Source organism: Hippocampus bargibanti, linkage group LG14 (assembly GCF_051943395.1).
Source record: "Hippocampus bargibanti isolate YZ-2025 linkage group LG14, ASM5194339v1, whole genome shotgun sequence".
Lineage (NCBI taxonomy): Eukaryota > Metazoa > Chordata > Actinopteri > Syngnathiformes > Syngnathidae > Hippocampus > Hippocampus bargibanti.
Genome location: NC_142747.1, coordinates 2,553,856 through 2,580,775, shown reverse-complemented (window position 1 = coordinate 2,580,775; position 26,920 = coordinate 2,553,856). Strand labels below are relative to the sequence as shown.

At 44.1% G+C, this 26,920-nt stretch overlaps 3 protein-coding genes across 5 annotated transcripts in view; all 3 read right to left on the bottom strand.

The window, feature by feature from the left end:
• Positions 1 to 12,028, bottom strand: part of nectin3a (nectin cell adhesion molecule 3a) — a 36,337-nt gene extending 24,309 nt beyond the window's left edge. Inside the window, exon 1 of one of the 2 annotated variants that reach the window (XM_089014267.1) lies at positions 11,128 to 12,028. In XM_089014267.1, the coding sequence (XP_088870393.1) occupies positions 11,128 to 11,452 (325 nt within the window). In that variant the 5' untranslated portion in view covers positions 11,453 to 12,028. The remainder of the gene's footprint in view (positions 1 to 11,127) is intronic. The other variant, XM_089014266.1, reaches the window with a different exon arrangement.
• A 927-nt stretch (positions 12,029 to 12,955) lies between these two features.
• Positions 12,956 to 18,461, bottom strand: diabloa (diablo, IAP-binding mitochondrial protein a). Of its 2 annotated transcripts, none has more exons than XM_089014341.1 (6): positions 18,388 to 18,461; positions 16,787 to 16,910; positions 16,464 to 16,586; positions 15,998 to 16,108; positions 15,828 to 15,924; positions 12,956 to 13,461 (listed from the first exon to the last, which is right to left on the bottom strand). In XM_089014341.1, the coding sequence occupies exons 1-6, from the start codon at positions 18,429 to 18,431 to the stop codon at positions 13,259 to 13,261; spliced, it is 702 nt and encodes a 233-aa protein (XP_088870467.1). In that variant the 5' UTR covers positions 18,432 to 18,461; the 3' UTR covers positions 12,956 to 13,258. The 2 variants fall into 2 exon arrangements, with proteins under 2 accessions (XP_088870467.1, XP_088870466.1); XM_089014340.1 differs by having other exon boundaries at positions 16,787 to 16,976; positions 18,388 to 18,458.
• A 2,171-nt stretch (positions 18,462 to 20,632) lies between these two features.
• On the bottom strand, positions 20,633 to 25,551 carry LOC148888019 (diablo IAP-binding mitochondrial protein-like). Its single transcript, XM_089014114.1, has 6 exons — positions 25,372 to 25,551; positions 24,836 to 24,962; positions 24,024 to 24,149; positions 22,526 to 22,636; positions 21,789 to 21,885; positions 20,633 to 21,715 (listed from the first exon to the last, which is right to left on the bottom strand). The coding sequence occupies exons 1-6, from the start codon at positions 25,482 to 25,484 to the stop codon at positions 21,510 to 21,512; spliced, it is 780 nt and encodes a 259-aa protein (XP_088870240.1). The 5' UTR covers positions 25,485 to 25,551; the 3' UTR covers positions 20,633 to 21,509.
• Between the last annotated feature and the right edge of the window lie 1,369 nt (positions 25,552 to 26,920).

The window sequence follows — 26,920 nt, the reverse complement described above, 5'->3', positions numbered from 1 at the left end:
AGTCCAGTGCCAGGGTTTTAGTCATTCTCACTTGAATTCCAAGACCCACAGAATATTGATTTTTAGGACGACATAAACATTCAATGCAGCGTAAAAACCTTTGGGTCTGGAGTGATATGAGCATGAAATGGGGACAGCTGTACAAAATACAATACAATAGATAGATATTGATGTACTTTAGACAGCGCTTTAACAACAGCTAAGGCTGGAACAAAGTGTTAACATGGAAAAAAAGGGAAATGCTGCCCCATCTTGGAAGGGAAAAACATTGCCAGAGGTCTAACCAGCGCTTTATCAGCACCCCGCATGAAAAAACAAAACCCAAACAAATTCTGGACCTACGCTCTACATCATACAATGATACCTCAGCTCACGAACTTAATTGGTTCCCAGAAAGTATGTGTAAGGCGAAAAGTTAATCTGCTGAACAGTTATTTCCCATAAGAAGCCATTAAAAATGAGGTCTTAAAACGACACAAAATATACCTTATTTTACGTATAATAAATGTGCTATTGGATTGTAATTCGAGAAATAAACTGTACTGCATAATCAAGTGGTTTTATTGACCTTTGTGATGGTCGTAGTTGCCTCTTGATGATATCCAAGTAAAGTTGCAGTGCTTTCTCGGCGATAATACCCTCACTCACACTGTCCCCTGCTAGCTGCTTTTCGTTAATCCAAATCAACAGAAGTTTTTCAACCTCTTCTATTGCCTGAGACCGTTGCTTAGACAACACAGAAACACCCTTAGCCACACGTACCGATGGTTAATTTAGCATACTGGTACTGGGACGCTAAGTCTCACAAACGCACACCTTGTTGGTGTTTTTTCGATGAACTTCTTCTGCTCGACCGTCATTTTCTTTTGTGTCCTCATCGACTTAACACTTGCCTGTGGTGGGGCGTTTTTCTCTCACATAATAGCAAAAGTACTCCACTCGATAACAAACCACATCAGCACTCAGTGAAAGGGGTGATGAAAACTAGTCCGCTAGCCAACGGTGTGGTTTGGTTCGTCCGTCGAAAACTAGTTTGCATGCCAAGACTATATTCTCACGAATGTAATGTTCGTCAGGCGAAATGTTTGTAAGATAAAGCGTTCGAGGTAGCACTATATTCAATTCCCAAATAAATTTGTGAATGGCAGTGAATGAGTTAAAAATGGCCCCCCAAGGGCTGGGGGTTGTTCGTAAAGAAAAAGGCCATTGGAAGAGGCCCACCGAGCTGGCATATTTGATTTGTCAGCCGTCACCTGGGCACAATGGCAGGAAGGAAGGGGGTGTCGGTTCCACTCACCGTCTATGCCCACCCTGCACAAATATTGGCAACGATAAAGGCCCGCCTGGGTGTGGTAAACAAGGTCCGTGCGACTGCGCCTTTGTCGCGATCCACTTTTTGACATGATGGCGAAGGCGCACAAAAGGGCAAAGGGCGCATCAGCTGCACTTTGCCAAACCGGAGATATTTGAAGCGGATTGGATTGGATTTGCCTTTTTAGTCTCGCAGTGGAGAAATTTACATTTCGCAGCAGCAAAGTTATGAAAGTAGAAAAACAAAATACAGAAGCTGCTGGAAAGGCAGCCACTCTCGCGGCGCCGTCTTGAAGTCAAAGGAACAAACAAAAAAAAAAAAAACTACATAACAAATAACATGACAACACAAACACACAGAGTCATTCATTCTTATGCACTTTCTGTACCCTCTTTGTTACACGAAGCAGTTCCAGATGAAAGATGACTTGGGCATGACTTGCGGGCAAAATAACAGCTAGCCTGCTAGCTAACATTAGCCAGTTAGCTAATATTATCCTTGCACAATCCAGATTAAAAATGGCGGTCGTCAATCAATCGGCTCAATCGGCCCAATCGGCCCTCGCACGTAAGACATGAGGAGGGCTCGTTGACGACTGCTATGGGTCAGAGGTCAAGGGCAAAAATAAATTAAAAAATACATCAATAAACAAGTCCACGTCCAGGTTGTTTTTTTGGGGGATCCACGTTAACTCATTCACTGCCAAAAAATGATGTGGAGCGGCAATCCTGAATTTGTTGGGGTTTTGGGGTGCCAATAAAGCGCTGGTCAGACCTCTGGCAATGCTTTTCCCTCCCACAAGGGGACAGCAGTTCCCTTTTGTCTATGTTAGTGCTTTGTACCAGCGTTAGCTGTTGTTAAAGCGCTATATAACCCAATATGTGTACCGTATATTGTATTGTATTTTGTATAGCTGCCCCCATTTCACGCTCAGATAACTCCAGGACCATATAATTTAGGAATCAGCTCTTTTTTTCTGATGAAAGAAGAGAGTCTAAGGTTTCTAAGTCTGTATTGAATGTTTATGTTAGGAGCGTCAGTGCAGAGTGCCGATGTGTATGGGTAACTGTCGCGGCTTGGAATTGAAGAGGGTTTATGTGGGACAGGGGATGTGAGACAATCTCTTTTCGGCAATGGATGCTACAGCGGCGCGTTTGCTTTCAACATTTAGCTTGTAGCAGACGTGCACATTCCACCATGACGTCTCTGATCCACTGGTGAAAAGGATGCCGTGATCCTCTCCTCTATTATCTAGAACTGCTTCATGTCACAAAGAGGGTACAGCAAGTGCTGAAGAATGAATGACTCTCCTTGTCTTTGTGTTGTCATATTATTTGTTATTATTATTATTTATTTTTTGTTTTTTTTTTTTACTTCATGTTTCTTCCGGGTTCAGTGAATACTGGCGCATGTGGCTGCCGCTGCTCACCCGCAGATGAGATATCCTGTGACTGTAAAGTGTCCTTGAAAGTTTTGAAAGGCACTTAAATGAAATGTATTATTATTATTATTATGTTGTTGTTGTTGTTGTCCTAAACCTCAATATTCTGTGACTCCTGCAAATTGAGTGACAATGACAAAAACCCTGGCACTGGAGTGGACCCCATTTTGCACATCGTCTGCCAGTCAATGAGTTCATGTTTGGCATCGCTGAGTTGTGTTGTGACAATAATCAATACTGAAAAAGGTGGGCGGGGTCAACATCCATTTGACATTTCTTTGGAATGTCCATGTAACGAGAGTACAAATGGTTTCCAGGTACTTCCTGTGTTAACTCCCTGCTGGGGTTTTTCTTCTTCCTTTTATAAGTCAGGCTTACTGCCCCCACCTCCATTCCCCCCTTTCTAAAAGTAATGGCTTGAGCAACGCTCAGATCGCTGCGGTGTTGTCGTTGTTCCAATTCAAGAGCGGCGAGTACACAAGCCCCGCCGCCAATGTGCCGAGTCAGCGGGGAGAGGCGTGCGTCGGATGGGGGGGAGCAGTGGGGGGTTATGGGAAACAGGTGCGGCCGGCCGGCATTGGGGCCCACCCGGTCCTTCAGCTGTCGGGCGGCGGTGCCGTTTGGCTCCGAGCGGCGCCCCCTCCCCACAATGACAACAAGCCGACGGGATAAATAGCAGCCATCCTTCAAGTACGTCCAAACGCTGACTGCGCAAAAAAAAGCGAAACAGCGTGTCACCGACGGGGTTGCTTGTCTCACTCGCTGGCCCCGCCCGAGCCATGCAAGCACTTGGCGGGCACACGCAAAAGAAGTCAACAAAGTCTCTCCAGGAACGGCAGCAGCGGCGGCAAACCTTGGCCGCCGTGCATTATTTACCACGTGGCGAAAGCACTTCCGACCATTCTGTCAGCTGAGTCACACAAACGCCCTTTTCTTGCTGGCACATCAAAACAACAAAATGCACTGCCATTGATTAATCCTCAACTTTTTTTTTTTTTTTTTTTTTTGGGGGGGGGGGGGGGCTTCCACCTGATGGACTGGGAATGCCAAAAACAATTAGGACGGCGGAAGAAAAATCATTGTCACCGCCTTAGCCACTCTGGAGGACTTGCACCAGTGTCTGAAATAACGTCTGCCCGGACGCCCAGGGCGTGCAACTTTTACGTAGGGCGTACAACTTACAAAATGTATCTTCGTTCGTTTTGGAAATTTAGGTTCGTTTGTCAATTTAAAATACTCGGCACGGCAGCCAATGAGAAGCCTGCTCCCTGCTTCCGGACTTTCCCCAGCGTTATAAGGTCATGCATTTGCGCATCATTTTCCAAAGTCGATGCACAGAACCTCAGAAGAAAGATTCAAAAGAAGCTAACAAAATTTATGACGCTACAAAACGTAAACATACATTATCCCGTGACTGTAAAGTGTCCTTGAGAGTTTTGAAAGGCGCTTAGAAATTAATGTATCATTATTATTATTAAAAGCATGGTGGAAAGAAGAGTCCACATGGCTTGTAGCAGACGACGCAATGCAAACATTGCATTGTGCAACATGACGAAGAGTGTATGGACAAACGACAACTGCCGCAAAATCATCAGCAAGGTATATTTATTTCTAAAACAAATAATACTTTGCAACAATTGTTTTTTTTTTTTTTACGATTAGTCGTGTTATTGTGTTTCATGTTGTGGAAAATGGGACAACTTTCTGGCCGGGCAGACAACTTTCTGGCCGGGCAGGCAACTATTCAGAGTTGTCTGGCCTGGTGTCCGCTAACTTTTTGTCCTCAGTTTCAGACACTGCAAGAATACAAACAAGGGCGCGGAAAATCCGACCGGACCCTCCGTATCCATCCCACCACCTTTTCCAGCACCAAAGACACTAACTTAATTTCACCATAGACAAATGTGGCTGATTGTTTTAAAGATATAAATATGTACCGAGTAACTTGGTAGAAAAACAGAATAAACATGGAAAATCCTACTTTGACCCTCCGCACCCTGCCCACCACCTTTTCCACCGACCCTCCTCAGGCAGGCGCGGAGACACATTTCTTGTGTGTTCTACATGCTTGGCAATAAAGATGGTTCTGATTCTGAAAAACAATGGTCCCCCAGGAACAGGGAGGGGTCACTTCCAAGTCAAAACGTCATTCGACGGGCACGGGGGGGGGGCTTCCGATGCCTCGTAAAAACCTCAAGCCCGTCTCAAAATGGACGACCGTTGACTTGGATTCCATTTTGGGGGCTGCCTGTTTAGGCACCTGTCGTCTTTGTCGCCACACAAGGATGAAGGAAAAGTAAACGGGTGGCTTTTACTGGCGTCGTAAAAGCGTCAGGTTTTCTGTTTTGTTAACCCCCCCACTGGACACCATAGACAACAACAGAACGTACAAAAGCCCCCCCCCCCCCCCCAACAGGGAATAGCGTTTACTTGGCACGACATTCCGTTGAGGCAGCAGCTGATGAACAACAGTTGCCTTTTAAGAACCATTAAAAAAACCACTTGCCTCGACGCCATTTTTGCAGCTGCCCGTTTAGGCAACCGACTTTGTATCTCTTTTGCTTGCGCTACATCCACTCGGTGATGATGAACGACCGTTTTCCAATCAGTCATGCATCACGGTGGCCCCCCGTTTAGTCACCTCTGACATTTTAGGGACGGAAAATGCTGCCTGAGGTTGGACGAGGTGAACGTACGAGCCGGCACTCAAAATACGTTTGAAGCTCGACGGGCCTTCGTGTGTGCATGTGGACATTGCTAATCTTGCCTTTTAGTGAACGTCAAGGGGGGGGGGTTGACATCATCTCTCATTCGCTTGTAATAATAATAATAATAATAATAATAATAATACATGTTATTTCTAAGCGCCTTTCAAAAGTCTCAAGGTCACTTTACAGTCACAGGATGTTCTTTTGATGAGGCTTTTTCTCAAATCGTCACTCTTGTGCGCCTTGTGGTTATTTCCCAAAACGGCAACTTTTTAGTCAACGGATGCCTATTTGAGGCCATTCAGCTTGACAGCAAAAGTGCATCTTTCTTTTCTCCTTGGAGTGACAAAATACTTTGGAATGCTTTTCGAGATGGAGTCGATTGATAACTTGTGCGATATCCCCAGCCGCTATCATAAAACGGGTCTTTGTGAACGGAAATCAAAAGTTAACTTTGCAGATGAGCTTCCACGTTATAATAAATAATAATAATAATAATATGTAATATATAATATGTAATGTAAATTTCTCCAATGTGAGACGAATAAAGGCATATCCAATCCAATCCATTAATAATAATAATAATAATAAATTTAATGTCTAAGTGCCTTTCAAAACTCTCAAGGACACTTTACAGTCACAGGATTTTTTTTGTGCGGGTGAGAATCGGCAGCCATTCGCGCCAGCGTTCACTCTACCTGGAAGTAACACAGTACCAAAGTTATGAAATGAAGAGGAAAGGAAAGAAAGAAGTCAAAAAACAAAATACAGGAGCTGCTGGACAGGCAGCCACTCTCGCGGCGCCATCTTGAAGTAAATAAACAAACAAACAAAAAAATAATAACAAATAAATAATAATAATAATAATATAATACATTTCATTTATAAGCTTCTTTCAAAACTCTCAAGGACACTTGACAGTCACAGGATATTTTTTTTCTGCGGGCAAGCAGCGGCAGCCACTGCACCAGCGTTCAATCAACCAGGAAGTATGTAAGAAAGAACTGTGTTAGCATCTAGCTTGTTAATAGACTAGCAAATTAGCATGAAGTACATTCGCATAGGAGTAGAAAGCCCAGTGTTATCAACTAGCATGTTAACAGATTAGCAAATTAGCATGAAGCACACTAGTATAGGTGTAGCAAGCCCCGTGTTAGCAACTAGCATGTGAACAGATTCACAAATTAGCATGAAGTACATTAGCATACGAGTAGAAAGAACCATGTTAGCATCTAGCATGTTAGCAAAGGAGTATTAAGGCCAGTGTTAGCAACTAGCATGACAACACAAAGACAGTCATTCATTCTTCAGAACTTGCTGTACCCTCTTTGTGACATGAAACAGTTCTAGATGAAAGAGGAGAGGATGAAAGCATCCTTTTCAGCAGTGATCATTTCAAACACATAACACCAGACCCATATAATTTAGGAATTAATCCTTTTTTTCCTGATAAAAGAATAGAGTCTAAGGTTTCTTACGCTGCATTGAATGTTTCTGTAGTCCTAAAACTCGATATTCTGCGAATGTTGTCACTTTCGAGATGGGGGCAGGGATGGGCGGGGCGGGGGTCATTGGAGCGGGGCGGAGCCAAAAGCTGTGAGCTCTCTTTAATTGAAGACCAAACTTTAGTGGTTTTGGTCTCCCCCGTCGCCGCTGGCCCCCCTCCTCCATTGGGTGGCGGATTTCGCAGGGAAATAAATAAGATGTGGCAGTAATGGAGCCGCCCAAATTACAGGCTACAGACGCAAATAGATTTTACAAAGCGGCAAGCGTAGCAGCGCAGAGGCATGGCTAATTGATTCACTTCTTGCACCTTGATAAGGACTCAGAGATTTTCTGAAATTGCTATCGAGCTAGCTAGCTAGCTCTCTATTTGCTATCTAGTTGGCCATCTATATAGCTATTGGCTATCAAGCTAGCTCTGTATTTGCTATCTATCTGGATAGGTAACTAGCTGTCTAGCTATTGAGCTAGCTAGCTAGCTCTTTATTTGCCATCTAGTTGGCTAGCTATCGATCTATCTGGCTATTAACTATCGAGCGAGCTCTCTATTTGGTATCTAGCTATTAGCTATTGAGCTAGCTAGCGCTCTATTTGCTATCTAGCTGGCTAGCTATTTATCTATCTAGCCATTATCTATGTATTAGCTTGTGAGCTAGCTTTCTATCTGTTTGAGTTACTTTCGGGTTGAGTGAACGCTGGCGCGTGTGGCTGCCGCTGCTCACACACAGAAAAACTTATCCTGTGACTGCAAAGTGACCTTGAGAGTTTTGAAAGGCGCTTAGAAATGAAATGTATTATTATTATTATTACTATTATTATTATTATTATTAGCTGGCTAGCTAACTTTCAATGAGTGGGTTGAGTGAACGCTGGCGTGTGTGGCGGTCACTGCTCACTCACAGAAAAACTTATCCTGTGACTGTAAAGTGTCCTTGAGAGTTTTGAAAGGCGCTTATAAATGAAATGGATTGTTGTTCTTGTTATTATTAAAGATTCTCTTTTTTTGGTTGCAAATAAGTCATGTTAGAAAGCACGATTGCCCAATTTAAACATTCCGATGACTCTGTGGTCTTTGGTTGCGTGTTGAAGATGTAACCCCCCCCTCCAAAGAGAGCCGCCTAAGCTGCACTTTGCCGGTCTGCAGAGGACAGCCGGGAATGTTCTGGTAGGGGGGTCTCTGCCTGGAATTCAGTCCAACTTGCAGGTCAATCCTCCCAGAGACAACGCAGTGCCTCCCCTGGAGTGACCCTTCTGCCCCCCCCCCCCCCACCCGACCTCCACCCCCAATGTACACAACACAAGACTGCAATCTCAACAAGCACTCAGACACAGGCTTGTCTTTTCTCGCCGTCCTGATGCCTTTCAGACTTATAGGGTTCTCTTCAGGACATTTTAGACAAAATACAAAATGGACGAAAAATAGGTGACAAAATTCCCCCGCTAAAAATGCCATGAAGATGCCAAGTTCATCTATATCAGCAAAGGTGTCCTGGAACGTCAAAAGGCGGCCCTCGCTTGGCGATGGCCACTTAAGAGGCAAGTAAGCCAGCTCTTGAGGAAACGTGCACCTGTGGGGACGGACCGGTTCCTCTCTGCACCTGGACTGGACACATCAGCTTGCTGTGCTTGCTCTCAGGACTGCGTGCAAGTTGAAGCAACTTTGACAAAAAATGTTACGAACATGCCAGTGACGCACCGAAACACCATTTTGCTGGTCTATTCAATATGTTCTCTATATAAATCAATATGTATTGTATTGAATTTTATACAGTTACCCCATTTCAAGCTCCGATAACTCCAGAGCCATATAACTACCTCTTTACGCTGAATTGAATGTTTATGTCGTTCTAAAAGTCAATAGTGTGTCGGTCTAAAGAGTTTGATGTTTCTCTTTAATCTCTACATGTTCTCGCTTTTTTCTGTTCATTTTCTGTTGGGGCTGCAGTTGGCGGAAAGCGCAATTTTGATTGGATGATACTGGCTGTCAGATGACACAGGTAAACGCCCCTTTAAATGAGCTGTGTGGAGAGAAAAGGTTCTGATTCTAATTTGCAATGAAACAATACCATCGATGAAACAGTCGAATGTCAGTGACATTTTAACAACCCATGTTAACGTTAGCATCAATATACTTCTGTGGGAAGTATGTTGCATAGCAAGTGTGGAAGCTAATGAGCCGTGTGCAGCCTAGCTAGCAGTAACTTCGCGTATGGACCCGGCAAGTTGACTTTCATTCTTTCATTTTTACCAACCATGACGAACGGGAAACCATTCGTGTTAACGGTGAGTACTATCACAAAGTTATTTTAAAGGACGTTTCCGGACAAGTTGTGTCCATAATTTGTAAAATGGCTTCAAATGACTTCTACTGAGCGTATTTTACAAATATTCCACCGCATATAGCTATATTTTACGTTTTAAGACTCGCGCTGAATATTCAAGAAGTCTTGTTTTTGAGTAGGTGACGAGTCCGTACGTGACGTCACTAAAGGACCGTCCTTGACCGTAAAAAAGAGCATTGTAGCTAGCGGTCCTTCCATCACGTCAATGTATTTTGCTGTACTTGTTTGGTCTGGGGACCTCGTGTTGCACCCAAAAGCCCCCAGAAGGCCAGAAGAGGGCGTCCAAGCGTCATATAAGGAATTTATCAGCCTGTGGAAGCGGAGGTGGCCACTGGAGGTCGCCATTTTGTGCCTCTTTTTTTTGGGTGAGAGATTTTCCCCCAATGTTGCCTGAAAATGGCACATATAATTCTTTAATCGGTTGCAAACATGTATGCTTTCCTCTTCAGAAGTATTTGAATCATATTCATAACTGGATGTGTAACAAGAAAGCATATTCTCCGAATCTGAAGTGTTGTTTTGATTCACAACCAATGCAAGACGTATTGGTGTGACGTCACGAACTGGGGGCGGGACTTTCTGCAAATGCCCAATTCGCAGCTATTTTTGTTTTTGCACATTTTGGACACTTTAAGTCATTTTTATTGGTGTTTTGCATTTGACTAAAAATATCATACTGCGTGTTTTGGGTATTTTAGATGCTATAAAACGTTTTTCTGGTGTCAGTTAAAAAAAAATCAAAAAAGTGACGTCGGTTGTCCTTTAAATAATACATTCTGACATTTTCTTGACAAGTGGCCGCGCGTGCGTCGGTGTGTGCGTGTGTATGTGTGTGTGCGCGCGCGCTCACGTGTTGTGGGCTCTCACTGAAAAACATTTCTAAATATTTTACCTTTATGGCTCTCTTAGTCAAAAAGGTTCCCAACCCCTAAGCTAGATGAACTGCAAGTCTGACAATTTTGATAATGGAGGCTATTGCTCAAATCGTCACCACTGTGGTTATTTCCTAAAGCTTTTTTGTCACGGGTGTTTGAGGCCGTGCGGCTTGACAGCTGACAGTCAAAAGCAACCCTCATAGACTATTGGGGTTGCTTTTGACTCAGGTCACCGTGCCCGCCAAGAAAATACAGAAATACAAACATAAAATGGGCAAATGAATGCTAATGCTCTTTCCAGAAAATGTGAGGAGGCTTTTTATGACTTTTTGTCAGTACGTAGAGTGTCAAGGAATGGCCCGAGGGCATGTTCATCTTGTTTTGTTTCTTGAATTTGTTTTTCGGGGTTCTCTTGTCTTGCTCTTTGGCTAACTGGATATGACGTGACAAAATTGCCCACGCGAAGCTTCACAACGTTTAAAAGCCACTTTTTCCCCGATCAAGCAAGAGTGAAAGCCCAAAGAGATGGAAAAAAAATGCCACAGTGGCCGCGTGTGCTAACGGTAGCTCAAATTTGTTCGTGGAAGGCGGCCGAGGGGGTCCCGCGACTTGCACGGAGCCCTACCGGCAGGTCATGTCTCGGATGCAGGGACCCCCTACCCCTCATTGCCCGCAGCGGGGCGAACCGCGCCGCCCGCTCCCTCTGGCGCCCCCACACAACCCCGGTGCGAACGGGTCCACGTCAAAGTCAACATTCCCGCAGCCCTCGTCTGTCGGCTTGCCGCGCCGTCGCCATTTGGCCTCTTTTCGACGACTTTTGGCGCGAGCTAGCGGCGGAGGCGACGGGCACCCGGCCGCCGATGTGGAAGGAGGACGGCAAGTCGACGGACGAAACGCCGAGGCGCGGCAACTTCCCGCAAGTCACAGTCGAGGGCGAGCGACTCACCAGCGACTCCGTGAAGGACGAGCAGCGTGGCGAAAAGTCCGTAAAGCGGCTCCATGGCTCCCGCGACTGGACCGGAGTGGGTCGCGTCGTCCTCCCCGAGTCCCAACTGTGGATCAAAGTGTGTCTGGGCGACCGAAATGAAGTGGACCGTACCACTCCGACGGGAAACGTTGGGCCAGGAAACTAACGGTGGGTGGGACGTACCACTCGGAACGCGGTGAGGAGGACCTCTTTGGACTGTCTCTCCCAACGCTCGCGAGTCAATCCGTTGCTGCGGCACCAAGTGACGCGCAAACGGGACATTTTCCGACACCCGCTTGAACATCTCGAGAGCCCCCTCCGTGTGGACGCGTTGAAGAAAGGAGAGAAATATTAATCTGAGAAAAAAAAACTCGCTCTCAAGTTGGAATTTGATTTTAACAGAAGGTTAATGAGAGCGCTTTAAAAACACAGTTTGACTAAGCGGTCAATGAGCCGAATTAAAAAAAAGGTCCTCATTTGAAATACAGTAAAGTCTCGTTATATCGATATTCTCGGGAGTCCGAAAAAATATTCTCTGCTGGCCTAAAAATATCTGAATCAGACTGATGTGAATTATATTTTGTCCATTAATTCTTAATACAGTAAATTCTCGTTATATCGATATTCAAGGGAGTCCGAAAAATATCGATATAACCGGGACTATCGATATATCCGATATCGACATAACGAGACTTTACTGTAATTCCAAATTCTCTTTCAGCTTCCTTATCCCCTATTTTGTGCTGCTTTCAGATGTTTTCATACTTGTGCATTGAACCCATCACATTTCGGCCATGATTTGTGACCAGGGTCAGAAATTGACCTGGACGCCTTCACAATCAGTTCTGAAGGCCATGGAGGACAAAAATCTGTGGCGATGAAACAGTTACTTTCACCAATCAGAATTCTGTTGGTAACCCAAGGCCTGCTTGAAGGACCTGGCAACGTCAAGCGTTTTCGCAAACTATTATTGGCTAGTCACATGATTGGCTAGTCACTAGCCAATCATAGTATCAGGAGCTACGCGTGACGAGCACATAATGGATAGAGCTAGCACACTGTATCTATAGCAATCTGCATAAGCAAATAATTTTTTCCTGTTGTTTTCATAGCGGTTTTGTCAACCCACAATGGTTGAAGGAGACAAATTAGATTTGGTTTCAGATATACAGTTTTTGCTCCAAAGGTAGCAAAATAGCTATTGATATTGCACATTTATGAGGTTATCATGAATCTGACATTCATTGTAAATATTCGAACAGTTTCATTAGGTATTATTATTTAAGTTTCTTCAAGTCACAAGTTATAACCTGGCCAACGGCACCCTCTAGTGCAGGGGTGTCAGTCATTTTTTGCCGCGGGCCACATTGTAGTTATGGTTTCCTCTCGAGGGCCGTTATGAATTTGGGGAACCCATTAGAATGTTTAAATCCCTTCAAATATTACATATAGAGCACACAGCAAATTAATGAATAACTCGTTTTCAAATCTGAAGTCAAGAATAATGATTTTTATTGTGGTTGACATCAAAAAATGTGAAATTTTGGCTCAGATTTTAGCAATCATCATGGAATTTAACAAGTTTGATTTGCTTTCGCGGGCCGAAAAAAAATGATGTGGCGGGCCGGATTTGGCCCGCGGGCCTTGACTTTGACACCTGTGCTCTAGTGGATTGATTCAGATGGAGCACTACTGAAGGCCTAGGAGGGACACGACTTGACATGTTTTTTTTTGCCATCCCTTTTGTGCTTCTTGACCATTTAGTCTCAAACATAGCACTCCTCCATTTTTCACAAATAAGTCCACATTCACATTTTGTGACGCTTTTATTCAACGTGGTCGTCCCCCCACCCAAAAAAAAAAAAAAAACGCCTCACAGCAGAGTCGACTTCCAAGAGCGACTTGCAATATAGCAAACTTGTGGCCAAGGTCACAACAGAAAGAACTTGGCCAATTTTCACGACGCGGGTCAAAGAACAAGCTCAGCAGTTCCCAGCAAAGACCTCCACCGAGGCAAACTTGATTTGCAGTGACACCGGCTGGTTTTGCCACTGGGGTCCCCGGTAACCTCAAGTGGCCATCCCCTGCTTCCATTATGGCGGCGGCCTCCTCAGTCTTCTCGGAGGTACGCTTCGGGCACGTCTTCCTCACCTTTCTCCAAAGAGGCTGCGTGCTCCGCGGCGGCTCGGACCTCCAGGGCTTGGGCCTCGGCCAGCTTCTTGTCAGCGTCCCGGGAGAATTTGCGCGCCTCCTCCGCCTGTGAACGAGCCACCTCGATGTTGCTCTGCATGGCAACGGCCGCTTGCTCGGCCCCTGAAAACGCTCAGCGTCAAGCAAGTCGATCGTCAGCGATCAGGTCTTGTCCGTGATGTGTCAAGCTCAAGACCTGGACGTGAACTCGAGCCCAAATGTCATTTGCTTTTGCCACTAAATCTTTGCTCGAGTTGTTTTAAATGCGCTACTACAGAATAAACTTTAAAATACTTCTTTATACATTTTGCGCTATCATAACCTTGCCCCCCCATACCTATCTGACCTTCAAATTTCTATTCCCTCTTGTTCCCTCAGATCCTCTTCCTCCCTCCACCTCTGTATGCCCCCCGCCTGTCCGTCTAAGCACGATGGGGGACCGAGCTTTCAGCTGATCTGCCCCCAAACTCTGGAACTCACTTCCTCTCAACATTCCTAACGTCGATTCTCTTCCCACCTTCAAATTCCACCTATTTAAAATTGCATTTGTCTCTTGTTTCAATTTATAATTGTATTTTATTTATTCTATTGTATTTATAATTGTATTTTATTTATTATTGTCTATCTATGCTTGTCTGTGACTTTAAAGTGTCATTGAGAGCTTTGAAAGCCACTTGAAATAAAATGTATTATTAATATTATTTTTATTATTAATATTATTATTATTATTACATCAATAAGTATGGATGGCTTGTATCATGAATAAAGAATCAATCTCCAAAAATTGTTCAGGAAAAAATAAGATATATGACCTTTTCAGTTGCGTGAAGCCTCCCCACCCACTTGTCTTGGAAATGAAAGCCTGACAAATCACAAAAACGACACAAGTGGTGCATTCCAGAAGAAATGTTATTTTTCTAATTTTACTCTATTTGAGAGCTTTGAAAGGCGCTTATAAATTAAATGTATTATTGTTACTACTCTTCAAACACAACCGAGTCAAGTTTTGTGTCACTTTGGCGCCCTCTGGTGAGCGTATTTATGCGAAGTACAGTACTCTTTAAATACAGGTACAGTACATGTACAGCAGGGGGCTCACACTTATTCAACACCGGAGCTACTTTTGAAATGACCAAGTCAAAATGATCTACCCATTATATTTATGAAGAAATATATTGACGATTCTTGCAACTTATGTTGATGTATAACCGCATATGTAGCACAACATAATTTTTGCCATGACCTGAGTTCGCGCCGATAACTGGCAGACGAAACAAACGCACTTGGAAAATGTCATCGTGGAAAAAAAAACTCCCACTCCCATTCCATATGAAAGTGATACTTTTTTTTCCTTCTGACTTGGTACAGCTCCCCCACTCGTTTTTATACCCTATCTTACGTTTAAGAGGATAAAACCGAACAAAAATTAGAATGTAACTAACGACGAGCTTGTTAACTTAGCAGCAGTGTACCTAATAATGAGATGTCATATGATTGGTTGTCCGGTGTGCCAATCAAGCAAAGGCATGGCTGATTGGCTAACGTCGAGTTTTTTTCGCCCAAAACAACTGTACTTTATTTGTATAGTGTCAGTTCATGACAAATGTCACGCGATCTACCAATAGTACCTTGGAGATCGATAGGTCGATCGCGATCGACGTATTGAGCACCTCTGATGTACAGCGATACCTCAGCATACGAACTTAATTGGTTCCCATAAAGTGTGTGTAAGGCGAAAATTGTGTCTTCCAAACATTAATTTCACATAGGAAACCATTAAAATGAGAATAATCCATTTCCAGGTCCCTATAAAACAGGGGTGTCAAAGTCATTTTTTGCCGCGGGCCACATTGTAGTTATGGTTTCCTCTCGAGGGCTGTTATAAATTTGGGGAACCCATTAGAATGTTTAAATCCCTTCAAATATTACATATAGAGCACACAGCAAATTAATGAATAACTCGTTTTCAAATCTGAAGTCAAGAATAATGACTTTTATTGTGGTTGACATCCAAAAATATGATATTTTGGCTCAGATTTTAGCAATCATGGAATTTAACAAGTTTGATTTGCTTTCGCGGGCCGAAAAAAAATGATGTGGCGGGCCGGATTTGGCCCGCGGGCCTTGACTTTGACACCTGTGCTATAAAACATAATTTTCTACTAAATAAGGCTTCAAACTACACAAAATATAGCTTATTTTATGTACAGTATAATAAATGTGCTATTGTATTGTAATTAAAAAAATAAACTGTACGGTATAATAAAGTTGTTTTATTTAACTGTGATGGATGATGAACTTCCAAGTTGCCGTGCTTTCTTGGAGATAATACCCTCACTCACACTGTCTCCTGGTAGCTGCTTTTCGTTAATCTAAATCACTCCCTCGAGTTCATTTCAGAAAATTGACACGGAACATAAACGCTTTGAGGACCGACATGAACATTTTCAGTTGACGACATTTGCTTCGTGTGTTTTTTTTTTACCCACCTGAAGTATACGCCGCTTCCGCTGCCGTTTCACACAAGCGGAGGGCGCCGATCCACAGCGTCTCGAAACGCTTGCATTCCTCTTGTCTGTTGTTGAGCTGGCACACACGAGAACACATCACTCCACAGGAGTCCACTCACGCTCGGCGAGTACCGACGAGCACAATTTACCTCCGCGCGCTGGCCGACCATCACCTGCCAGATGGATTCCTCCTCCGTTTGGCTCAGGCGCCCCAGCGAGGCCAGGTAACGTTTTTGGAGAGCAACCAGAGTGTGCACGGCCTGGCCAGGAAAAAAAATTAATAAACAAGCAAGCTCATCTTTACACCATTTTGTGTCCTGCCGTCCTCCATTTTAATGACATATTGATCCTCCAAATGTCTCCTGAAATTTAAACCGCACGTACGGCGAGCAATGCTGCATGCAATGTCGCAAAGACACTGCTACCTAAAAAGGCTTGTAATTGCATCGAGTTGCCAATAGGCGGCAGCAACGCTGTTCTATCAGATAAGCCGAGCAAAAAAAAATGAAGCACCTCTCCACCCACTTTTCGCACTGTTCCTTGCGACCAAAAGCAATATTTTCGACTTAGTTTGAACAGAGGATTGTTGAATGGAAATCGGGTTTTCACACTCACCTTTGAATACTCCGTGATGGCGTCTATGAGGGCTAAAGTGGCCTGTGAGAGGAACGTGGCTGAACTATCCGTCACCAGAGAGGCCGCTCGCCTGATCAGAGACTCGTGAGTGAGGCTCGGCGCCTGCGACAACACCCCCCATCCCCAAAATGAAATCAATAACTTTCAATGAGACGTGAAACAAGTTAAGTCAAGCAAAAAGTGCTTCTGAACAGACAACTTGCACAAAGTCGGGGAAAATTGTTCGTGATAAAACAAAAGCTGGAATGGCAAATTCTCTAGTTCAAATGACGGCGTGGTCAAAGCTCAGCAGTCGCCCTTACTTGAGCAAAAGGAACGGCGCATAGCCCGCCGCCCAGCGCCGCCACCGACGCCGCCACGCTCCTCCATTTTGCCAAGGTGGGATTCGCCGGTTTGCCGCCTCGCCGCAACAGCTGAGCGTTGCTCCTGTAAGCAGCCAACACACAGTTGTACTCAGCCTTTGGTTCCACAGATGATAAAGAATATGTGCGCCTGTGAGCAAAAGTAAAAAGAGGCTGCGCTAAATAAGCACATTAGCTGGAGCCCGGCGAAAGGTACATAAATCCACAAAATGACTGAAAAGAGGCAAAAATTGATTGAAGTTTACGCTCTTTTTGCGAACACGACATTTTATAAAGCTAAGTTGTATTTTTATAACTCATAGAAGTGGCAGAATATATATTTTTCTCCATAACTGCCAAGTTCCAAAGCATTAGCATATATATTTCTAGAGCTCTCCTAGTATTCAGTGACTGCCATTTTTTATTTCTGACGAAAATCTGCCTGCATTAGATCGTTGATATTTGCTAATTTATATGTTGAATCTTTTCCTGTGTTTTCTGTTCTTGTTTAGAATTTCAAAAGCTTTCCAATGGTACCTTACTTGTTAAGATCTGCCAGAAAAGAAGAACGTTACGATAGTTTAAACTGTAATAAAGAACTCGGTCACAGATTTTCATTTTTTAACGGTGTAATTACAGGCAGAAAATCCTATCATATTTCGAAAATTAAACATTCTGTAGCCGTTGAGGAAAGAGCACATACGACTGGATGTGGAGACGTGTTTATTCCAGCGGCTAACAAGTGGATCTAACTCAAACAGAAAATGCAGTGAAATATATGTGACATAAACCCGCACTCTCCCGTGCACCTGCTGGGTGAGATGCCCGCCACAATTCCATTATTTCCTTATATTTGTCATAGAACAATCATCTATACATCATTTGAAAGCTATTTAAATGCACTTAAATATGGTATTAGAAAATGTGTGATGAATTGTTGAAAAAAATTGTCACATCACTACAGAAAGTGCTTAAGATTGATATCTTTTGTGCTGTGTCACGTTATTTTGTTTCGATTTTTGTTGGTTTCACTTCAAGATGGCTGCGCGAGTAGCTGCCTTGACACCAGCTCCTGTATTTAGTGTTGCTGCTTCTTTCTTTCTTATCCTATTCCTTCCATCGCTTTGCTGTGTGCGAGACAGTGAGAGACTAATAAAGGCTTATCCAATCCAATCCCACGAGCCATGATTTTAAGAAAGCTAATTGTTTGACATAATGCGGAGCCCTTAAGTGTGTCTAAAGCTGACGGGTGCTAGCCATAGCAAGACCGCTTTTCTCCACTCGGCTTTGTCAAGCCGCTACACATCCACTTTTCCACCCGTCTTATCGACAACTTTCACGTCCATATTTTATTAAGTGGTCATTTGTCGATGAATCATAATGGTACAGTTGTTGCATTACTGTAGGGACGGTCCAACGACTTCCGGGTTGCTTTCCGGTGGCTCGATAAAAAACAGCAGCCATTGTTTATTTATTTTTTTGTACACGTTTCGTTGTATTTATAAGTAATGTCTTTGTTCTTGTAAAATTTTAAATTAAAACACTTTTAAAACGGGACCTACCGGAGTAAACGAAGGAAAGCTCGCCCCAACCCGAGCGCGGCCATGTTATCAGGTAAACATCCTCCCTCAGCGCCGACATACCTTGTTTCCACTTCCGGTGTCAGGACACGCGATGCTGTCACCTGGTGGCCAGAACTTGGTCGCTCACCTCATCAGGTTCAAGGGAAAAGTAAAATATTTAACAGATTCTTATATAAGAATAAGAATAAGAATAAGAATAAGAATAAGAATAAGAATAAGAATAAGAATAAGAATAAGAATAATACATCTCATTTATAATAATAATACATTTTATTTCTAAGCGCCTTACAAAACTTTCAAGGGCACTTTACAGTAACAGGATAAGAATGTTTATTTCTGCGGGTGGGCAGCGGCAGCCATTCGCGCCAGCTTCACTCAACCCGGAAGAAACACACAACCCGGAAGTAAGCACTTTACAGTGACAGGATTTTTTTTTTGTCTGAGGGTGGCCAGCGTCCACTCAACCCGGAAGTATCACACAACCCGTAAGTAACACACACACCACAAACAGAAGATAGCATTGATATGTTGACATTTATTGTGCGCTGATTTCCTATATACAGTGGTACCTCGGTTGTCGAACGCCTCACAATTCGAACAAATCGGTGTTCGAACAAAATATTCGAGATATTCTTGCTTCGGCGTTCGAACATCAATCGGTGTTTGAACGCCAATACGACGCGTGAGTGCGTACGCGAGGGTGGGGAGCTGAGCGGCGCACGGGTGTATCGTTTTACTCTAGCGGTTAATATAGGTGTACGAAGAGTTTTAGCCTCTAATCATGCCTCCAAAGAAAGTAAGTGCTGCTTACAGTGACAAAAGTAAAAAAAAGTAGTGCGTACAACTATTGCATTTAAAAAAGAAATAATCGCAAAATATGAAGGAGGTGTGCGAGTGTCTGATCTGGCGAGGAAATACAGCATGGCGAAATCTACGATCAGTACAATATTAAAGAATAAGGAAGCTGTTAAATCTAGTGATGTGACCATGGGAGTGAGAGCAAGTGTCATTGGATAGATATTTGAAGAGAAAAGAACATCCTGTAGCCGAGTCATCCGTAGCTGTCACGTTCCGAGCGAGAGTGACGGCAACTGACTCGTCGGAACGTAGTGGAATGTTTGGGACCCCAAAACAGACACGTACTAACCAAGCAGGATGTTTATTCACAAATAAAAGAAAACACAGCGAATAAGAAGGCAGGGGGTGATCCGACCCGCTTACTACGCAAAAAAATAAATGGCATTTACGGGACGCAGGGAAAATACCTCGGACCGGATACACTCGCGCATCGAAGGAAGAGTCCAGGTACGGTGGCGAGGTCAGTCAATCATCCGGCATTGGTGAGGTGATCGCGAACCGTATAAATGCCCCGTGTCCGTGATTAGAGAATTGGCAGCAGGTGGAGAACGGCCGGGAGAGGCAGCCCCCCCCCCCCCCCCCCCTGCGCTGTCAACTCGCAAGTGACAGGAGCAAAGAGATGGTTTCGGTGTTCGAAAAAATTGCTTTTCGAACGGGGTCCTGGAACGAATTATGGTCGAGAACCGAGGTACCACTGTATATTTATACACACACACATACACACACACACACGCACGCACACACACACACACACACACACGCGCACACACACACACACACACACACACACACACACACACACACACACACACACACACACACACACACACACAAGTCCACTTTTAGGAACACCTAAAATGTACATATGAGTATACGCGCCTTTCAAAACTCTCAAGGTCACTTTACAGTCACAGGATACGTTTTTCTGTGGGTGAGCAGCGGCAGCCATATGCGCCAGAGTTCACTCAACAGGGAAGTAACTCAAGTATGTAGATAGAAGGCTAGCTAGCTAGCTATTGTATAGCGAATAAATAGTTAGCTAGTTAGTAGATAACTAATAGATATCAAACTAGCTAGTTAGATAGCTAATAGATAGTGAGCTAGGTATCCAGGTAGATAGCTTCTTGAACGTATTTGTCTGTGTTTGTGCTGTCCAGTATATGATTATTCATGCTTATTACAATTTCTGTCTCAGAAACACTTTCGTGAACTCTCACGAAATAATTTCCCGTTTGTTTCACTGAGTATCGCTGTGTTAGTGAGGCATTTACACAATCGTAAACTACAAAGTACAACATCAATTATCTAATTCTATTGATTTTTGTGCAAATGTTGCTAATTAAAAAATAGTGAACGAGGCTGGTAATGAGTTTCATTGTATTTTATTGTCAACACTCAGGATGGCATCTTTGTGTACAAAAACAAATGACAACAATATTGAAAACAGCTTGAGCGTACCTGCGTCATCGCATCCCATAGTGTGCAACACTTGGCACTCAAACAACTTGTACCAACAGTTGGAATAATTAAGGATTGCTTTTGGACGTGAATTGGTTTCATTGGGATTGTTTGATCTTGCAAAATGGACAAAATGGCTGATGAACGCCTTCATTCTTGGAAGACCCCCCCCACCCAACATGCATACACAAACTCGGGCTCAGATTGGTCGTCAGCATGTTAAGTCAAGAAATCGGCAAAAATTGCAGCTGTTGTTTCACCAGCCCAATTGTCCATTTGCTCATGTGATCAAATAAATAGCCATAAATAACCGAGAATTATATTTAGGGGCCCGTACACATAATCACCCCCCCACGCCCCACACACAAAAGTTTACGATGGCCTCTAGAAGGCGGTCAAGTTTTTCTTTTTGCCATGCCTTGACTCATTCCAAGTTAGCTGCCTCACACCAAGCAAGATTTTTCTCGATTTCTGCACTTTTTTTAAAAATTCAAAATGAAACACCTCAACTCAATTCCACATGTTTACCTGAAGGTGAGTGTGGTGGCCTGGTACAGTTTTTGCCTCAACGAAGGTCCTCAACTCACTGCACGCCACCAATTTTTTTTCTCCTCACCTCACTTCGACAAGTTGGTCGCAAAGCACGAGTTTTGTCCACCTGAAAGTCACCAACACACTTCAACAGTGTCAATAATTTACAGTAATGATAAGAGAAAATGAAGGTTTGAATTGGTCCGGATCTGCTGAGCGGACATCCTAGGACATGGACGAGGAGCGAGTCCTCTTCAGTCCTCCCTCAGGTAGGCTTCCTGTATCTCCAGCTCGTCGGCGACCTCCAGGGAGGCAGCGTACTCGGCCATCCTTTGGATCTCATCCACTTTGGTCTCAGCCAGCTTCTTGTCGGCCGCTGCCGCCGCATCGCGGGCCCGCTGGGCGTGCGAGCGCGCCAACTGGACGTTGGCCATCAAGGTGACGGACGCCTGCTCCGACCCTGAACGGCAATGGTGTCAGTCACGTTCAAATAACCTCGGTTGATTTTCCGCGCCACGCGGCGCTAAACTCACCGGAAGCAGACGCCGTCTCCGCCGTCCGTTGGCACAAGTCGACGGCCTTGATCCAGGTGCTCTCGTAGCGTTTGCAATCGTCCAGATGCCGGATGACCTGTCAGAAATGCCGTGCCAACTTCAGACAGATGCACTGATGCTTTTTTTTTGGTTTACCGGGCCATTCCGTCATTTTATATTTGTCGGCTAACAATGAATGATACACCTAAAAGCTAGCAACCACACTTTTGACGACAGTGAGGTTAAAACCCTAGCGGAAGAAAATACATGATTTGAAAGGGGAGTAAAAGAAGCTATTTTCACAAAACAGCAAAACCCTTCAATAAATTACCATGGTGCGGTGAGGTTTAATTTGGATCATTCTTACAACACACTTTTTCGACCAAATGGGGCAAACAGGCCAGTCATAGATCCCATAATCAGGCAGGACAATAGAAGTAATCAGTGGAGCCTCAGTGAATAGTCCTCTGCTCCCCCCAACCTGAGAGCAGGGACTTATCATAGTAGAGGTCTGGCACCGCCACCTCTGGACAGTAGGGATATATATATATATATATATATATAGGGCCAAAACTACCAGCAAATTTTAGTTTGTTGACGAAGCCTCTTGGATGAGAAGCGAAACGTCCGACACCTTGAAAGAAGTACAGATGACGGCTGAAGAAACCTTTTCATTGATGGACCACTCCTGTACCACAGATGTATTGTTGGCTAAGATAACAAGGAGTTCAAGTGACCTGTGCCTTCTGTTGCGAGATGGCTTCCTGGAGCGAGTCCTCCTCGTCCGGGCTCACTTTTCCCAGTGAGATGAGGAAACGTCTCTGCAGGGTGATGCGTGTGTGCACAGCCTGTAAAAAAAGGGAAGAAAGAAAATATCTTCAACGACTGTCACCCTGGAAACATTTTATCCAGACCGTTTTATAATGACAGTAATCCTTTGCTACTTCGCGGTTCGATGATCGCCTCCCTTGATACATACATTGCAGAAAAAAATGCCTAGATCTAACGTTACTCGATGACAGCACGATATCCAATGATTGACAGCCATGTGGATTGGCTGTGCATCTTCTCAGCCCCCCCCCCCCCCCAACCCCCAAGTCCCCCTCCTCTTATCACATGGGTTACTTTTTGATCAGTCTAATCAACTGCTTGCCTAGATCAGTGTCCTTTTTATTTGGCCATTTAGTGTTTGTGAATGTGTGGCTGGGTGAAGGGTCACATGTGTCGGAAAGATAGCAGCCAAGGAGCACGGGGGCGGGTGTGGTGTGCTAAACCCTACTTTGCAGATTTCTGACTATCGCGAGTGATCCTGGTCCCTATTAACAGTGTCTGAAACTCATGACAAAAAGTTAGCGGACAGCAGGGCAGAAAACTCTGAAAAGTTGCCGCCCCAGCCATTAAGTTTCCTGCTCCATTTTTCACAACTTGAAACACAATAAGACGACTAATCACATAAAGCTCCATTATTGCAAAGTATTAATGTTTTTTTTTTAATTAAGGATGTACCCACCACAAATGCTCTCTTGCTTAATTGATGGTAAATATCCCTTGCTGCTGATTTTGCTCCAGTTGTTTGTCCATACACTGTTCGGCATGTTGTAGAATGCAATGTTTGCATTGCGTCGTCTGCTACAAGCCACGTGAACTCCTCTTTCCATCATGCTTTTAATAATAATACATTTAATTTCTAAGCGCCTTTCAAAACTCTCAAGGACACTTTACAGTCACGGGATAATGTACGTTTACATTTTGTAGCGTCATAAATGTTGTTAGCTTCTTTTGAATCTTTCTTCCGAGGTTCTGTGCATCGACTTTGGAAAATGATACGCAAATGCACGACCTTATAATACTCGGGAAAGTCCGGAAGCGCGAAGAAGGCTTCTGATTGGCTGCCGTGCCGAGTATGCAAATTGCCAAAAACGAACCGAAATTCCCAAATTTCTAAACCAAACGAAGATTTCGAAATCGGAATCATTTATTCCGATTTCCGATTTCTTCAAACGTTTGCTTTATTGAATAAAAGCGAATGTTTGATTTGGAAAAAAATATATATTTTTTTTTCTTTCAAAAAAGTTGTCAGCCACCCGGGCGGAGATGTTTTGTAAGTTGTATGCCCGACGTAAAAGTTGCAGACGTTATTTTAGACACTGCCATTAACCACAAAAACAAGGGATCACTGTATGACTTTTTTTCCCATTTCCCAAATGGGACAAATGGATTTGCATGGAGGTTCACCTTAGCGTAGGCGTGAAGGGCGTAAACCAGGGCGAAGGTGCTCTGCGACAGGAGGGCGCTGGTGCCATCGGCGACCAGTAACGTCGCTCTTCCGATCAAGGCGTCGTAACTGAGTTGCTCCGCTTGCTGCAAGGAAACACATTGGAGAAGAAAGGACCGTCAGCGTAGAACGGCGATGCGTATGTGTAACTGTAGCGCTTGGAATTGAAGTGGATTTATGTGGGACAGGAGATGTAAAACAACCTCTTTTTGTTCAATGGATGCTACAGCTGCGTGTTTGCTTTCAATATTTAGCTTGTAGTAGACGTGCACATTCCACCATGACGTCCCTGATCCACTACTGAAAAGGAGGGTTTGATCTTCTCCTCTTTCATCTAGAACTGCTTCATGTCACAAAGAGGGTACAGAAAGTGCTGAAGAATGAATGACTCTCGGTGTCTGTGCTGTCATCTTTGTTATTTAGTTTAGTTTAGTTTGTTTTTCTACTTCTTTCTTTCCTTTCCTCTTCCTTTCATAACTTTGCTGCAGTGAAATGTTAATTTCTCCACTGCGAGACGAATAAAGGTACAGTACATCCAATCCAATATTTGCCAGTCATAATAAAAAACAAAAATGCACACTTGTGGGGTAAAGAGTGCCATGTCGCTCATAGAGTAATGGTTAGTTGTACAGCCCGCTTTTCTGAGTTCAACCGTTGGGTCCTGAATGTGTCTGGGAGATGACACTTGGTGCAAATGTGTCGTACGATTTTTCAACCTGGGATCCGCGCGGGTGTTCGATGCAATGTTATTTGTCAGAGCCACAAGACGTACTTGCGACGATGAGACGGCGTCAAGGTGGCTCAAACTCAAAGGGGCTGTTTTTGAGCTCGCAACCGCTTGCTGCTGCACCAACGTCTGTTTTGCTGTTTCTCTGGCAGTGAAGAGGAAGCTTCGAGCGCTGATGCCAAGAAAAAACACACCACACAAACACAAACACACACACACACAACACATCAACACACACACACACGCACACACACACACACACACACAAAACACACCAACAGACACACACGCATACACGCACACACGCACGCACGCATACACACACACACACGCATACACACACACACACACACACACACACACACACACACACACACACACATACACACAATGACTAAGACTATTTACCATTTTTTTTGATGTGACATCTTAAGAAAAATGCACCCTTTTTAAGTAGGATTACATTGAAATAAAAACAATTTGAATCAAGAATGTCACATTGGTCAAAAAAAGTTAGATACCCAGTAAGTATCTACTGTATAAAATTTTAATGACAGAGTGCATGAGAGAAAGGAAATTACCTGAGCAGTTGTGCGCCTGTTGCTCTTCTTTTTCTGGGAAAGTCTCTGGGCAAGCCCAGAAGTTGTCCGCTGGCCCTGATGGCGCATGTTGAACAGGAACGTGCTGCCTGCATCTTGCTCCAATGACTCCTAAAAGACTTTTCCGTGTTGACTGAAGCTTGTCGACTCAGTTTTCTCCCGTAATGCTGCCGCCGCCGCTATTTATGCCGTGGGGAGACTGCGTCACCTTGCGTAATTGAAGCCATCGATCTGTTGACTCTGCCTCCTGATGTGCTTTGCTCGCCTTATCTCACCAGTTAAAAAAAAAACATTTAAAAAAAAGGCCACCGAGGCTTCGTACGTGCGTCTTGCAGAGTCTGATGTCCGAGAACAGCAACACATCAGCACGCAACGGTCAAGATTTGCAAGATGGTGGTGGAGGACCCCCCCCAAAAAAAAAAAAAGCAGGAAGGAGCATGGTGTATTTGACAAATTGTATGAAACAAAGTCAGCAGGAACAAAATCTCAGAATTTCGCCAAAAGTTGAACTGAGGTGTCCTGGTGGTCGAGGGCCACACACGATTCGGATCGGGCTTTTGCAGAGAAACAATTCTGTATTGCAACAACTGTCCTTTTTTTGGTACTTGCAAGATTGCTGAAAGCCGTTTGGTGGGGACGCATCATGTTTGCGATCAAACTCAAAAGAGCGGTTTGCTAGGCCGCATTCCATCACCCGGCCCAAAATCCAGTTTGGCAGCCAATTAGTAAAGAGCGCACTGGCCGCCGTGTGTTTGCTCTGACAGTTTGTTTTGGACGCAGAGTCCGGGCGTGACGCAGGAGTTGCGTAAATAAGAGGCCAGTGATGGCCACCCCCAGGGGGACCAGACTCAATGTGTTTGTCAAACAATGGACGAAGTCGAGGTTACACAATGATGGCCCCCACACACACACACAGACACATTGCATCTGGCTGTCAAGGCGTAGCCAAATTTGCGGCAGGCCCAAGGTCGGCCGAGGTCTGGAAGCAGCCAGATGCTGCCTTGCTCAAAGCGGTTCCAACTGCTTTGCTGCCGCTGCTCATGGTGATGTCTCAGTTAACCATCAACTTGCTGCCAAGGCCTCGTCGTTGTGCGGGAAACCAAACAAACACGACTACGGGGGTATTTGTTGCCAAGGAAGGGACACATTTTGCCAACATATGCCTTAAAAACATGACTGCTGACCTTAAAGGCAAAACAGTCTTCCCTATAGGAGCAAAAACTCCTGCCATCTACCTGTTTTGGCACAAAATGGCGGCCTTTTAATGTCATTTATCATTACCATTTTCCATCGTACCTCTATGATTATTATATTATATTATATTATATTATTTTATATTCAGTACTGCAGTATGTTAAATGATAGTACTGAATGTCATAGCAAACAACTACAGTATTTATGTTCCATGATCTACTGCTTTTCCCGTCATGCTTTAGGTATCAGCCGAAGGGTAGCGTCCTCCAATAGACCTCTATCATAAATTGTGATGTCTGAAATTAATCCAAATGAATGAATTGTCGTCGGATAGCTA

Coding starts and splice junctions, on each gene's coding strand:
- diabloa (XM_089014340.1), bottom strand. CDS start 18,431: ATGGCCGCGCTCGGGTTGGGGCGAGCTTTCCTTCGTTTACTCCG. Junction 16,587..16,786: donor GCGCCGTTCCTTTTGCTCAA/GTAAGGGCGACT, acceptor GTGTTGTCGCAG/GCGCCGAGCCTCACTCACGA. Junction 16,109..16,463: donor CCATCACGGAGTATTCAAAG/GTGAGTGTGAAA, acceptor TTTCCTGGCCAG/GCCGTGCACACTCTGGTTGC.
- LOC148888019 (XM_089014114.1), bottom strand. CDS start 25,484: ATGCAGGCAGCACGTTCCTGTTCAACATGCGCCATCAGGGCCAGCGGA. Junction 22,637..24,023: donor CCCTTCACGCCTACGCTAAG/GTGAACCTCCAT, acceptor CTTTTTTTACAG/GCTGTGCACACACGCATCAC. Junction 21,716..21,788: donor GGAGACGGCGTCTGCTTCCG/GTGAGTTTAGCG, acceptor ATTGCCGTTCAG/GGTCGGAGCAGGCGTCCGTC.